Raw genomic sequence first — 13549 nt, 5'->3', positions numbered from 1 at the left:
ATAGAGATGAAGGTATATAAATGGAAGATTTAGACAGAAGATTACTGATTTAGCTGGCTTGAAAAATACGTCTCCGAAAGGAAGGGCTAGATAGAAGCCATAGCAACTGGAGTTTAGAGCAAATGTACAGAGTGGATGAGACTGAAGAAGCCTATCACATCTCTTTAAGGGAAGAGACATGATTTTAGCTAACAGGAATTCTCTATCTTAACTGATTATGATATGACTGTGGGAAGGGATAGTCCCCACAGTATCTGCAAATAAAAGCTATGCATTTCACTAGGATCTTAAAAAAAAATGAAAAAAGAAACAGCTGCAGGGCAAAGTAGACTTTTAAAATGCTCTAACAGGATACTGAATCCATGTAATTAATGATCTTATCACATACACACAGCTTTCACCAATCATACCTGCTAACCAAATAGTGCTTTTCTCCTAAGTACTTTTTAATTTCTGCCTCTTACCTGAAGAGGCTTGTACCAAAATGATAGCTCAGAACAAGGTCTGAAAAAGTATCAATTGGTGCACCAAAAAGTATCTTCATAATTCATTTTCCCTTGCATTGTAACACGGAACAGATGAGACAAGGATAAGCAAGAGTTTTATATCAGCTGATAAAGGAGCTCATGTAATGACACAGCTGAGATGGCCCTCTCTGAATCATGAGCAGAGCAACTACAGAGTTTGAAGGTGAATCAAGCAGTTTCTCCCAGAGACAAGTCTTCCCCCAGTGCTGGGCTCAGTGCAACCTTTGTACACTGCAACAGCTCTGTCAAAAGTAGTAATAATCAGAGGGGCCTTTTAAAAAAAGTTTTAAAAGAGGCAATGAAAAAAAAATAAGAGAAAAAGAAAAAGAGAGATACAGACAGAGGAAAAAAAATGCTCATGGAATGAATTCCTCTGTGATCAAGGTATTCCCCTCAGTGAAGAGGTCTGAATAGCTTTTTTTCATCTCATATAACAAAAGGCACCTGCATACATGGCCTAAAACTTGAATCCAAGCCCACATTTCAGCTTTAGAAATTATCTAGTTGTGCCTCCTCAACACTTTTTGTGCATTATCAGCTGTGCATGGCTTTTTCCATGCTAAATTATCACGGAATAGCTGTTGGGCTCTGCTGAGGAAAAAAGTAAGATACACATGTTCTCTTAACCCTATTTGCCAGTTTGCAAAAAGATGAATGTTTTCCTCACATACTAAATGATTCCGCGTGGGTCAGTTCAGTTCTGAAAAAGAATTTCACTGCCAACATAGACCCACCACATAGAAAGCTCATTAATAAATAGCCAGGGAAAGTCTGTTTGGCAAAAGTATGTTAAGCCTCACCTTAAGTCTTTAAGTATGGGAAGGCTGGCTCCTACCCTTCCCTAAACCTCTGGTGGCCAGTCTCCTAGAGGCTAGCCAATTTTAGGAATGTTAGTAAGTCATCCTGAAACATCAGCTGTAAAAAGCCCTCAGCAAAGCCAGCTGTATATACAATATGCATATAATGCCAAGAAGTACAAAAGACATACTAGGTACTATGAATGATATCTAGACTTAAGATACCACATATTACATGGAATTTCTTTGATGGTCATCATATTTGAAACCAGAGTAAAGTTTCACAATTCTGTTATACTTATGTTCTCCTGCCATGTTTGCATACCTCTCTAATAAGTTCCTTCACATGTTTATTATTCCAGTAGGCCTAGAGCTTGCTACATCTTTGCTATCATAACCCTGCAACTACCTATTATGCTACAGCCAGAATCACACAAAATCATAGATGACAACACACAGAAACAGAATACACATACACTCACCCTCATAGAGGTTTCTCCACCATGGGGCTGTTGCAGCCTGAAGACTTGAGCAACCATGTGTTCTGTGGAAGGGTGCAACAGAATACGTCGGGAAGCCAGTCCCACCATTACGTATCTGCCCATTGGAGACAGGCTCACAGAAATGGCATTAGGGCCTATAAAGAGAAGAGGAGTTATTTCTCTCCTGGGTTTGACATCCCTCTCCATGCCTCACCCTCACATCTTCCTTCCAGCATTCCCATAATGTATGATATATTAAGCCCACCCTTAATAAGAGGTAGAGAAGAATAAGGAGACCTGCACAAGAACAAATAATAAAGAATAAGGAGACCTGCACAAATCTTGGGAGATTTGCAGCAAGTGTCCTCCCACCAAGACAACGAAGTTCTTTAAGAAGTAAAAGACTACCCCTTAGAACTCCCCCATACCTGCACCTTTCATGTCCAGACTCTACCTTCTCACACTCCCACCCACCCTGACTTCTTGCTGCATGCTTACCAAATCGCTTTGTGTAAAGCATCTCGCCCAAGTTGTGGGGTGCCAGAGAATACACAGCCAGTATTCCCTCATCAGGGAAGCCTCTCTGACTGCTGGGAATGAAGGCTGCCAGCAGCTGCCCATCAGCAGAGATATCACAGCTAGCATCATTGTAAATCTTGCAGTTTTGAACAAGCACGTTCACAGAGGCTGCAAAGAAGAAAGGAACAGTGATTAAAGCACTCAGGTTCAACAGAGAATAAAGCAAGATTTAAACCTAACATTGGAGACCAGATAGTACATGCAAAAGACACTCAAGACATTTAGCTTCCTCCAAAAGTTTCCAAAATAATCTGATTAATGCGAAATGTGCTCCAAAATGGATATAAGACACCGTAGTGAGCCCAGGGAATGAAATCTACTCACCTTCTAAAGGCTTTGGCCAAGAAATAGCGGCAATTACACTTTATCAAACCCATCCTTAGTTAAGCATAACACCATCCTTTGTAGAGGACAGCACAGTTTAAACAAGTTTGAGATCATAACTCCCTGACAAACTCCAGCAGTGGTGTCACTGGAAACAGTACACCTTAAACAATTTCTCTTTCTCTTGCAGAGACCTTAGTTTCAGCTCCTCTTATCTCAAACATACAGGAGATGAGAGAAAAATGCCTCTCTGCCAATACAGACCTTCATTTCTGACAGCTGATTTTTACTGCAATCTTGGATTTAGTAAGTGAGAAAGGGCAGAGACTTCTCCAGCCAGTCCTCCTTTTATTTACTCCAGCATTTGAGACACTCATGCAACCACTGAAGTAACTGCTTGCAGACAGGGTAATGAGCAGCAGTTCAGAAAATGTCAGTTTGACTTTAATCTCTGCTGGTGAGTGGCTGGCTGACCTTGTACAAACCTTTTCCCCTCTCTGCTGTACAAATGCAGCCTATAAGCTCTTTGGGCTATTGAATCTTATTATGCACTTACTGTGCACTATTCCTAGTACAATGAGGTTGCAAGGCCTTTTAGCATTGTTATCAGTGGTGGATTGAGAAGACAAGACTGGAGGTACATTTGCTCTCTAAATACGTGCTAGTGTTTCACTAAAACTGCTGCAATTATTCCAGGAAGTTTGAAGCTGAAACTGCTGTTTCAGGGATGGGGGAATTTCTAGTATTTTCACAGTCAAGGGGATAGTAATACAAAAAAAATTAGAAACAAAGCCCACATTTGCAATACAGAAACTCTGGATGCTGGAAGACTGAACATCTCATCTCACATACTTGAAGCTAGAGCACTAGGCCAACTTCTACCATCCAGGAATTCTCTTTTAAACCTTCAGACCATGCCCAGCCTAGAAGTGGCTTTCATTTCTTCGGCTAAAATTGCAGATGAGTTTATGAAGGCATTTCTTGGGCTAGATTCCTTATTAGTTTAGCAAAAGAACAGTGCCAAGAACGCTCCGTACCTACTTCTGAAAGTCTGAACTTCCAAATCAAATTAAGGCTACAACTCAACGATTCAACAAACTGGCAGTGCTGCCAGAAGAAACAATCCTTGCTCTTTACTCCCAACACTTCTGTGGAAAGCAAGCTACATCAGGGAACTGGTATAGCTAAAGAATTAGTGACTGTTGCCTAGGTCATATTTGACCCAGAAGAGTCTTCCCAACCTGGTATGTCACCTGACCACATAGACAATTGTAGAAGCAGAAAAAGGTCATCACAGGGAAGCAAGCAGGGCTGCTCCTTCTTCCAGCATTGCTGATTTAAAGTGCTCATTGGACCTCATCTACAGTTCTTCTGGTCTCAAAGACATTATTCCTGGAACTGCTTTCCTACATGGTTTAGTATCAACTTCTACTGTTCCATTTGAGAAACTCTGATGAAAAAGAAGATGAGGATAAAAAATGGACTATGTAATTACATTCTGTACCAAACCACCTACACCTGTTCTCTAAATTTATTCAACCATTTTTTTTCAGTTTTGAAGCTGCTAAAAACAGTAATTTTCAGCCTAGTATAAACAGAAAGGTGCTGAACAGAAAAAAGGTAAATAATGGCAGTCACTGTCAGTGCTGTAATAATAGAATCTAAAATATACACAGCTCTCCAAAGAACAAAGAGTCCAAAAGATGTCGAAATTCTTGAGAGCTTAGTCCGAAGCTAGTTGAACAGAGACAAGAGAATAAACATTAAATACTACACTAATTTTAAGAGGAAGTAGAACAACAATTTGCTTTTTTTTTCAAAATCTCAGTTTTACTCAAGTACTCATTATGTCATTACAAGAGATGATGGGCATCAACACAAGAACTGCAGTATATGCTGTAAACAGGTAAAGGACACATGGCAACAGGATTTCTTTATTGAGTCATTTCAAAAAACAGTCCTAATTATCAGCTCTATCAATAAGCTAGACACACAGTGGAGATGGTTTATGAGCTATGTTGATAAACCTGAGCAATTTCATTAACAGTGTATGATCAGAGCACTGAAGTACACAGACGTAACAGAAGTGAAATGGAATAATTCTAGTGTGGACTTTTATAAACTTCTGCTTTACATAGGAACTTCTCAGTTGGAAACAAGAGGGAATAAACTCTGGTGATCATAGTAAAGACTGAGCCATTCACTTGGCATAACAGTGAAAGAGATGGCAATTCTAAACTGCACCTTAGAAGTACCAAGGCTAAGGTACAACCTTGTGCTGAGACCAGATGCAGGATACTGGGCACAGCTTTGCTCAGCCATGTTCAAGGAAGATTAAACCCTAAATGGTAACAAGCCTAGCAAAGAGTTAGGAAGATGACTGGGGAAAACAAAACATGTATTTTATGTTGTTTGGATTTATTTTTTTTTAATTTAAAAGTGAATAAATATTTTGCAAGGAAATGCAATAGCACTTACAAAAAATAGCAGAATTGAAGTGCCAGAAAATCTCTTCACAAGTAATGTTGACACGTAAGTGGGTAAAAGCAGCCAGCAGCCATTAAGTTTGGAAATTATAAGATTTCTACCAGAGTAGCAAAATTCTAGAATAGTCTTTCAACAGAAGTGAAAGGGGCAAAGAATTTAACCAATTTTAAGACAGAATAAGAGTAAGTATAGGATGTCCTTGCCTAAGACAGCAGGGATCTAGACTCTCTGGTTAAGGGGGTCCTTTCTCACCAATTTGTTTGCAGTTGTAATCTAATAAACAGTGATCTAAAATATTGGAAGAAAGAAAAGAAAAAGGGGGTGGGGAAATGGGAACTTATTGGGACAGGTGAATACTGAGACTCTCCCATGCAAACCTGAATTAAGCACTCAAAAGACAGCAAAGCAAGAAGGCCAGTGACAGAGCACTTGCCAAATATACAACTATGAAACATGCCCTTACCCTCCAAAAAAACTTTTGATTATTAGAAAATATAGTCCAGTCCCTTTCTTTGGGGACTAAGAACTGTTCTCACTCATTCCTATTCTGCCAGATATCTACATTTTTATCCTGCATCTCTGGGCTCAGGATGCAGTTTCCATAAGGTAGCTATGAGACCAGAGCTATGGGTGTCACCTAGCCCTGGCACTCCTCTGTACTGATGAATTCCTGATGCTTTTCAAAGAGGTGCAAGAAGTTTTAGAGCAGACAAATACTGATTTCTCTGAGCACAGGCAACATTTCTTCCTTGTTCCTATAATTACGGAAATCTTAATCTATAGAATTCATGACTCAGCTTTTAAATGTTGGAGTTTTTAAAATCTAATGCAACCTTGGACATCAATAAGAAAATAATCCCACATCTTTATTTCTTCTGTATCATTTACAGATTCAGAGACACTGTCATGTCTTGTACATATCCTCACAGTTCCATGGCAATTCTTTTTTCCTTTCCAGGTCTATAATCCTCTTCCTCATCTAGCATTTACTGTATGTCTTTTTAAAACAACACCAAGTTTGAATCACCAGTCACCAGGAGTCTATTCCTTCAGCACGGAAGTTTTTGGTGAGCAGTCCACCATGATGGCCAATGTGACTGTGTGTCTTTTTAAAGGTTGTTGCATATGGTGAATGCCTCTTAGCATAACAGATTGTGAGTTCCCCTGCCAGAAGTGAACTGTCTTTCCCCCTTGATGTGTGCCTGGAACATAAAACATCACAGATGCAAGTTGCACTGAACAAGAAAAGAATGCCCTTTATTTCAGTCTTTCAAGATCTGATTCATGCTGGCATTATGGTTCTTTGCTCTTCCCTCATTTACAAAGGATGAGGGACTCAGGTAGCACTTATGCCCAGAACCAAGGGAGCTGACAAGTGGCAGCAGCAGAAGTCTAAATGTGAGCAGTGGAGATCTCGGCAAGGTTTCATTTTAGGAAATAGCATCTAAGGGATTTGCAAGACACAGGGAGGATAAAGATAGCCATGAATTTGACAAAGCCACAGGCTATTTGATTTCTTAGAGCCTTTGGCCTGATCTATGAAAATTAAGCCAATACAGAAAATTTTAGGGAAAAAACCTTCTATTTTTGGAAAACACCTTCTATTTTTGGAAAACCACTTACAACAAGGCTGCCTCTTCATCCCTCGTTTTCTTTTGTTGTTAATGCAGCCACTGAGCTGACACAGCAGATCAAAAGAAACATCAGAGAACAAATTAATCAAGCTGTTGTGCCAACTTGTGTTCACACCTACAGCATAATTACGCTTAAAGCTGGGGAAGGCCTGGAATGGCAGCAACAGCACTGTTTGCCAAAGGAAAATAGCACTGAGTGCACCATCCACTCCCAGCCGCCCTTAAGGGTGACATTCTCTTAACAGTTGCTCCTATTTATACATTGCTTAGCATGTTTTGTTTTTTTTTTTCCCTGTCTGTCCTCTAAATTCTTCTGCATCTCTCAGTGTTAGAGCAGGACAAATGTCTGACACATGACTAAATGTGGAAAAGCTAGACCAGTTCAGCCACTACAGCTAGAAAATGAAATAATGAGCAAGGAGTAACAAAAGAGAAAGTATATTCAAAAGACAAACAAGAGAAAAAACCTTCAAATATTTTATCTGTGGAAGGGCTGTAATTCTATACTGTTCACCAGTTAAATACTTACCTGGTAGCTGCAGGAAATCCACTAGAAGAATATTAAATAAATGCCAGAGATAGCATTGTCTTTGCTGCCAAATAAATTCCCCACCCCAACACTGATATAACTGATGATTACAGTTTTATTCTGGGTCAATGTTAATTTCTGACTTATTAAAAGCAAAACTGGCAAAAGGAGAGAAGAAACTTGAAGCTACCTTTTTTTCTCTTCTGCAATTAATAAAGACAGGACAGAGCCTAAAATGCCACAAGTCCCTGCAAATCCATTTCCCCAAGACTGTTGGGAGTCCTGTTTTGTGCCCTTGCTGGACTGAGTGTTAATGAGATCACTGCTGTGGAGCGGAGACCTGAGCCCAGGGCTCTGACGGGTGCCGAGATCACAGGACCACACCAATCACACTGGCTCAGATTTGTCCACTTCAGTGGAAAACATCCTGCTTCCAAACTATCTTTTCTTTGTTTAATTGTAACAGGAAGAAGAGCTGCTCTGAGATGGAGGTTGGCCACAGAGTCATTTCTTTGATGGAGAGCGGAGCTGGCAGGCAGTCCCAAGCTTCAGCTGCATCACTTCATCTGCCTGACCTCCCAAACTGCTTGTGGCTCAAGTCAGTCCCAGGAAGTGCAACAGCCCCCCTGTGTAAGCAGACTCTCTCACATGACCCTCCCTGATTTACAGGAAATGTCGGAAAAAAAGGGAGCTATTGAGGTCACAGGCTTTACTGGGAAAATAGTTTATTTCCAAGATCACAAAGAGTCAGAAAAAACTCCTCCAACTTACCACTCCACTGTTACACATTTAGCTTCACAATACCTCTAAAAACTCATGCACCTTGGCAAACTGGCAGCTTGCCTTTGTTCTGTGCCTTGGCAAGCCTGGCAAACACCTGTTGAAAGATGAGCACAGCTGCTCCATCTTCAGACACCCCTACTAGACCCTGGCAGAGGGAGATACGGCTAGGAACCTAGGAGCGCAAGAGTTGGGCTCAGAAGGAGGAAGCAGAAGGAAGAAGAAGTGTAAAAATGAACATTTCCAAATGGTAATAAATCAAGATGGACAGGTGAAGTACGATGAAACACCAACTGGGTAGTCAGAAGGGCTGAAGATAGGCCTGTAGCAGGAACCCTGCCTGCAAGAAGGGCTCAAGGGCAACACCAACTGTTGCCCAATTTCCAGCTAATTGGAAGTTGTTTCAGAATTCAAGTGTCCTGGTAGGGGAAGGGGGGATCGAAATGCTGATGTCTTAAGGAGCAGATGGTTCTTATTTTTTATGGGATTCCATAAATTATAAATAAACATCTTATGCTGCTTCTTTTTTCCTTTTTTTTTTTTAATCAGCAGTCTTCTCAGCAGCCATATGAGGCCAAAAAAACCCACAAAAAAAACAAACCAACAAACTATTAGCAGCTGTAGCACTCTTCAAATGCTTTACAGGACTGCAGAGAAGTCTCAAAGAATTTGTCTGCAGCAAGATGTTTCCCCCTCTGACTTCATATTTGTTGTGCTCCAGAGTCTGGCTAGATGACTGAAAGTATTGCCACTGCATGGCAAAACTTTGCCTTGAGCACTGATCCTCACCCTACAACTTTACACCAGTACTACAAAGTTTGGCACTTAACAAGACACGTCAAAGCACAGACACATGAATTCAACATAATATTTTACTTTCAAGATGACACTGTGTCCTCCTTTCCAAGAGACAGAACGGTTCTCAAAGGCAAAAACATGAAGTCTCTTCTCCCTTCACAATGTCAAGGGCTACTGTCTAGAAGTAGAGTTTTTATTTCCCACCAGGCTATGATCACACCACAATATTCTATACAATATGAAGGAAGAAGGTAAGACAGGAACATCAGATACTTTATCTTTAGGAATGACACAGTAAGAAAGGTTTTTATAATGGGATGGGCTACTGGTGGCTTTCCCCTAGCTCTTTCAATTTCCCAGGGACTGGGAGGTAAATGGCCCCATACAGGTTGCCCAGAAAAGCTGTGGATGCCCCATCATTGTAAGTGTTCAAGGTCAGATTGGACAGAGTTTTGACCAACCCCAACTATTGAAAGATGATATCCCTGCCCATGGCCATGGGATGGACTAGTTGATGTTTAAAGCTCCCTTCCGACCCAGAAAATTCTGTGATTCTATTCCCCCCATCTCCCCTACTATTGTGTCACTACATGTGCTATTTTAATGGGTTCCTTAAGCAACAGGACAGTACCTCAAAGAAACATCTTTTGTCAGATATATGATTTCTAGAATTGCAGAACAGACAGGGCTGGAACTGGGAGAAACTTTTCTTAATGAATTTTAATGGCTATCTGCGAAAGCAGAAGTCTTTCTGAAAACAGAATCCCTGTTCTCCCTAAAAAAAAGTCAGTCCCTTATAGGACAACCCCATCTTCTTTTGCTGAGGAGTCAAGTAATGGATTTCACATATGCACAGAAATGGCCTAAGCTAAAAATCATTGTAAAAAGAAACATTCATGAATATCTATATCCTATCCTTGTGTAAAAACACAATCAAGTAACCCAAGACCTGTAACATGTAGCTACCTTTGGAAGATCCTACAGCTTATGGTAGCTCTAGTTTGTATAGACTTAAAAGAAAGCACTGGTGTCATTGCACCTTACCATTGCTGATTTCAGGCAGATCAAATTTAGTGAAGTCCCACCATTGGAGCCGGTAGGTGGTATTGGCAATGTTGCTGGCCACAGCTGACTGCCCATCCCCAATCACAGCACCTACAGAAAAGGGGAAAATAATTACCAATTTAACCTCCAGAAGATTATCCAGAAAATAAGCTGGAGAGACAAAACCATACAAAACTTTTCAAAATCCAATATACAAAACTTTAGATTACTTAAAGAAACCTTATTTACAGAAATAGCAACACCTCCTAAATAAGCCACAGAATACCGGAAATTAATAGGAAAGCAACTCCCTGCAACACATTTCTGAAAGAAAAGGAAGGTGATGAAAGATAAGGTTTACCCAGATTCACAAGGCAGAAATTTCAATATATTAATGTGGTGCAAATGCATTCTACATATTGGTACCAGTGAAACTGTATTTTCACAGACCCAAAACGTTCTAGTACAGCTATGAAGGCAGACCAGAATATATATATATACACACTAAGGAAAACCATTGCCCTGGCAAATTACACACATAATAATCCCTGCCTACTACTGTAAACTCCACTCAGAAGACACAGGTTGCCAGTAGTATTTGCCACACAGCAAGGGCTGTAACAAAATATTAGCAAGGAGAACCTATGAGCTGGCCCTTTGCTGCTCTGGGTGACCCAACCTACAACAGGCTGAGGCTGCCCTGACTCCAAGCAAATGACATGACCCTTGGAAACTACACAAAGATTTGGGCAACGGACCAAAGCAGAAGGCTGAGCAGAATATTTCAGAAACTAGTACAAAAAACCAGTTTTCCAGGCAGAAAGGAAGTTCCACTGGTAAGTCAAGTCAGCATCTATTTGAGAGCTCAGAGGCACTGAATGCAATCCCTAGGGAGACAAGTGGAGAGAAGAAACAGTTCTCCCACAACAATACCAGAGTAAAAAATCTCGTGCTATTTACCATCTCTAAGGACTTCATAAACATGCAGTCCTGGTTCTACACACACATGCTGGCACTCAGATAAACTCAAGGCAACATAATTTTATAAGGGAGTGCAAAACAAGATTATCCCCCAAGCAGAAATGGAAAAAAGCACAGCCTCCAGAGTCTATGCACTCTGGATTTCAGCATTTCCTTACTGTCTGTGGTGGGAAGCACATAGAAAAGTCAGTGGCTTCACTCTCCCAGAAGAAGGGCTAGCTCAGGATTCTACTGCCACAGCAGCAATAGTGGAAGAGACATCACTGACAACTCTGTATCCAGTGCACAGCAATCCAGCTGCCTATGCAGACAGCTAAAAGCTTCCTAACTGCTAATAAATGAAAGTGATGTGGAAGATGAGGGAAGTTAGGGTGGTCATATTTTAATTTTCTTCTCAAACCACAGAAGAATACTCAGGCTTGTAAAAAAAAATGGCCTGAAAACACACACACATACACACACTAGTAGGGTTTATGTTTTTTCTGCAAAGCAAAGAACAAGGCAGTCAGGACAAAGAAAGGAAGCAAATTCTAGTCAGGTGATGACTAAAGAGAGAAACCAAAAAGGCTACTGCTTTCATCAATAAGCTGTGTCGAGTCCTGAGTTTTGGTCCTGGAGAAAGCTCAGAAATAAGCCAAGAGCAAGACTTCTGAGTAGACAGCTTTGCACTGTGTATTCAGCTGTGCCAGGCCTCCAGCAATTGACAAATGTCCACGGTGCATCTGCTCAGTCTCTGTATCTGCTTCTGTCAGACATGCACATATCACTTGGAGAGCAGAAATTTCCATTGCTTTCACATATGCCCAAAGGCCATATCCCATACCCTCCAAAACAAAGGCCTCCTCTGAACAAAAGATATGAACTGGAGAAAGCAGATTTGATGCATTAATGAAATTACAGTTTGCAAACAGAAGTGGAAGGAGGACAATTAAATTTTATGTTGCTTCAAGTCTCCTCATTGCAAGCCCAGGTTCCTCACACAAGGGCAGCTCTTCTGTTGTCTTGCCTCCAGCCACCAGGTGGAGAACAGAAAAGTAGTTTCTGTACACATTTCAAGCAGTGAGACTTGCTGCAGGGAAACAGTAACTAACATCACCAACTAGATAGCAATTGCTTGTAAGGGCTGAGTCAGACATGGAAAACATTCCACAAAGACTGGCAACAGAAGTACTACTCAGGGCACATAATTCCAGAATATTAATCTTATTACAGATGAGGATTACAGATTAACAAAGTCAGCATCTGTTTTGCAATGAGAACAATCTTCACAGGCATAGCAAGTAATATATAAACTGTGGAATAACATACCCTAAGAGAGTAATCACGCCCTCCCTCTACATCACAAGAGCCTAGCAACATTACTAACCACTCCACAAACAGCAACTTCAACTGGCTCGTACAACTGTTGCGCCTATTGCTAAAAGTACCATTAAAAAATAGCTGTTAGCAAATGTTTGTGGTTTTTTTTTTCCTGTAAATATTCTGATCTTCTCATCCATTTCTATAGAACCTTCAAGTTAGATACAGTGCTTGCATTCCTTTCACCTCCAAAGGCAGTCACAACCTACACAGGAAGCTAACAATGGAAAAAAGTAGTACCTCTCCATCTACAGGACAACGCTGCACAAACTTCAGACCCAGCAAAACCTATCAACTAATGGTACAGCTTCGGGTAACAGAAGAGTTAAAGGAGCATGTTCAGAAGGATTTAGACCATTTCTCAAAGGCTACAAACCAGTATGCCTAATACTAATGGCATAATCCACGATCTACATGTTTTTATTAATTACCTCTACTTTTACTAATTATGCAACTGAGAAATGTAATGACTAAATGGTATCTAGCTACACATAACAAAGTGTAGTAACATTTGTATCACAAATTCTGCCAGATGCCTCCCACATGCATGTGTGCACTGTCCCACAGTAAAGATGATTAAAAGCATGGAAACTTTTTTGGACATTCAATTTAGGGAGGAAAATACCCATCAGTACACAACCATGCTAATCTAACCTTTGTTGCTCACTTTTTCCATTGGTTGATAGGCAATATTTGAGACCACAGGTAGAAAATGTAGGAAAGCTAACATCCTCACTGCAGAGCTTTGGTTCACTATGCAGCCTGAGAACTCATTCTCAGCTGGCTTTGCCCAGTTAGGATGTCAGCCTGGGTGAGAGCAGAAGATGCTGTTGCCTCTTAATTCTGGTGTAATCTGGAGGCAAACAACACACTTCAGCTTCTTAAACGTGGGCAGCAGATGATCAGCTCTTACTAGCAGCAGTTCTCACCAAGCACTTGACAGTCTGTCCTGATTCCTGGGTCTTGCACTGTTTGATGGGATCACAAGTGACTGCAGTGGGTACCCGAGGGTCTCGGGCTTGTCATCCCCACAAACAGAACGACCTTTTACTGCAGAGATTATGTAGATTTCAAAATGCTGAAATGCAAAGTGAAGGCCAATTGAATTGCAGTGAATGTAGGTTTGATTGGCAGCTTTCCTGCGTATGTCTATCACTGCGTAATAAACACTGGGTGATGGCAGAAATGAAGATAAATGCTTTCAGCAGTCCCCCCTCCTCCCCCCCCC

At 40.9% G+C, this 13549-nt stretch overlaps 1 protein-coding gene across 1 annotated transcript in view; it reads right to left on the bottom strand.

Moving 5' to 3' along the window:
- The window catches only part of AMBRA1 (autophagy/beclin-1 regulator 1), a 124800-nt gene that overhangs the window by 41971 nt on the left and 69280 nt on the right, over positions 1–13549 (bottom strand). Inside the window, 3 exon segments of the mRNA XM_009999594.1 lie at positions 1807–1961; positions 2305–2493; positions 9982–10092. Coding sequence (XP_009997896.1) covers positions 1807–1961; positions 2305–2493; positions 9982–10092 — 455 coding nt within the window.

Source organism: Chaetura pelagica, unplaced genomic scaffold (genome assembly GCF_000747805.2).
Source record: "Chaetura pelagica isolate M959 unplaced genomic scaffold, ChaPel_1.0 scaffold55, whole genome shotgun sequence".
In the NCBI taxonomy this organism is placed as follows: domain Eukaryota; kingdom Metazoa; phylum Chordata; class Aves; order Apodiformes; family Apodidae; genus Chaetura; species Chaetura pelagica.
Note: the sequence above shows the minus strand (reverse complement) of the source record. Positions and strands in the feature narration are given on the sequence as shown.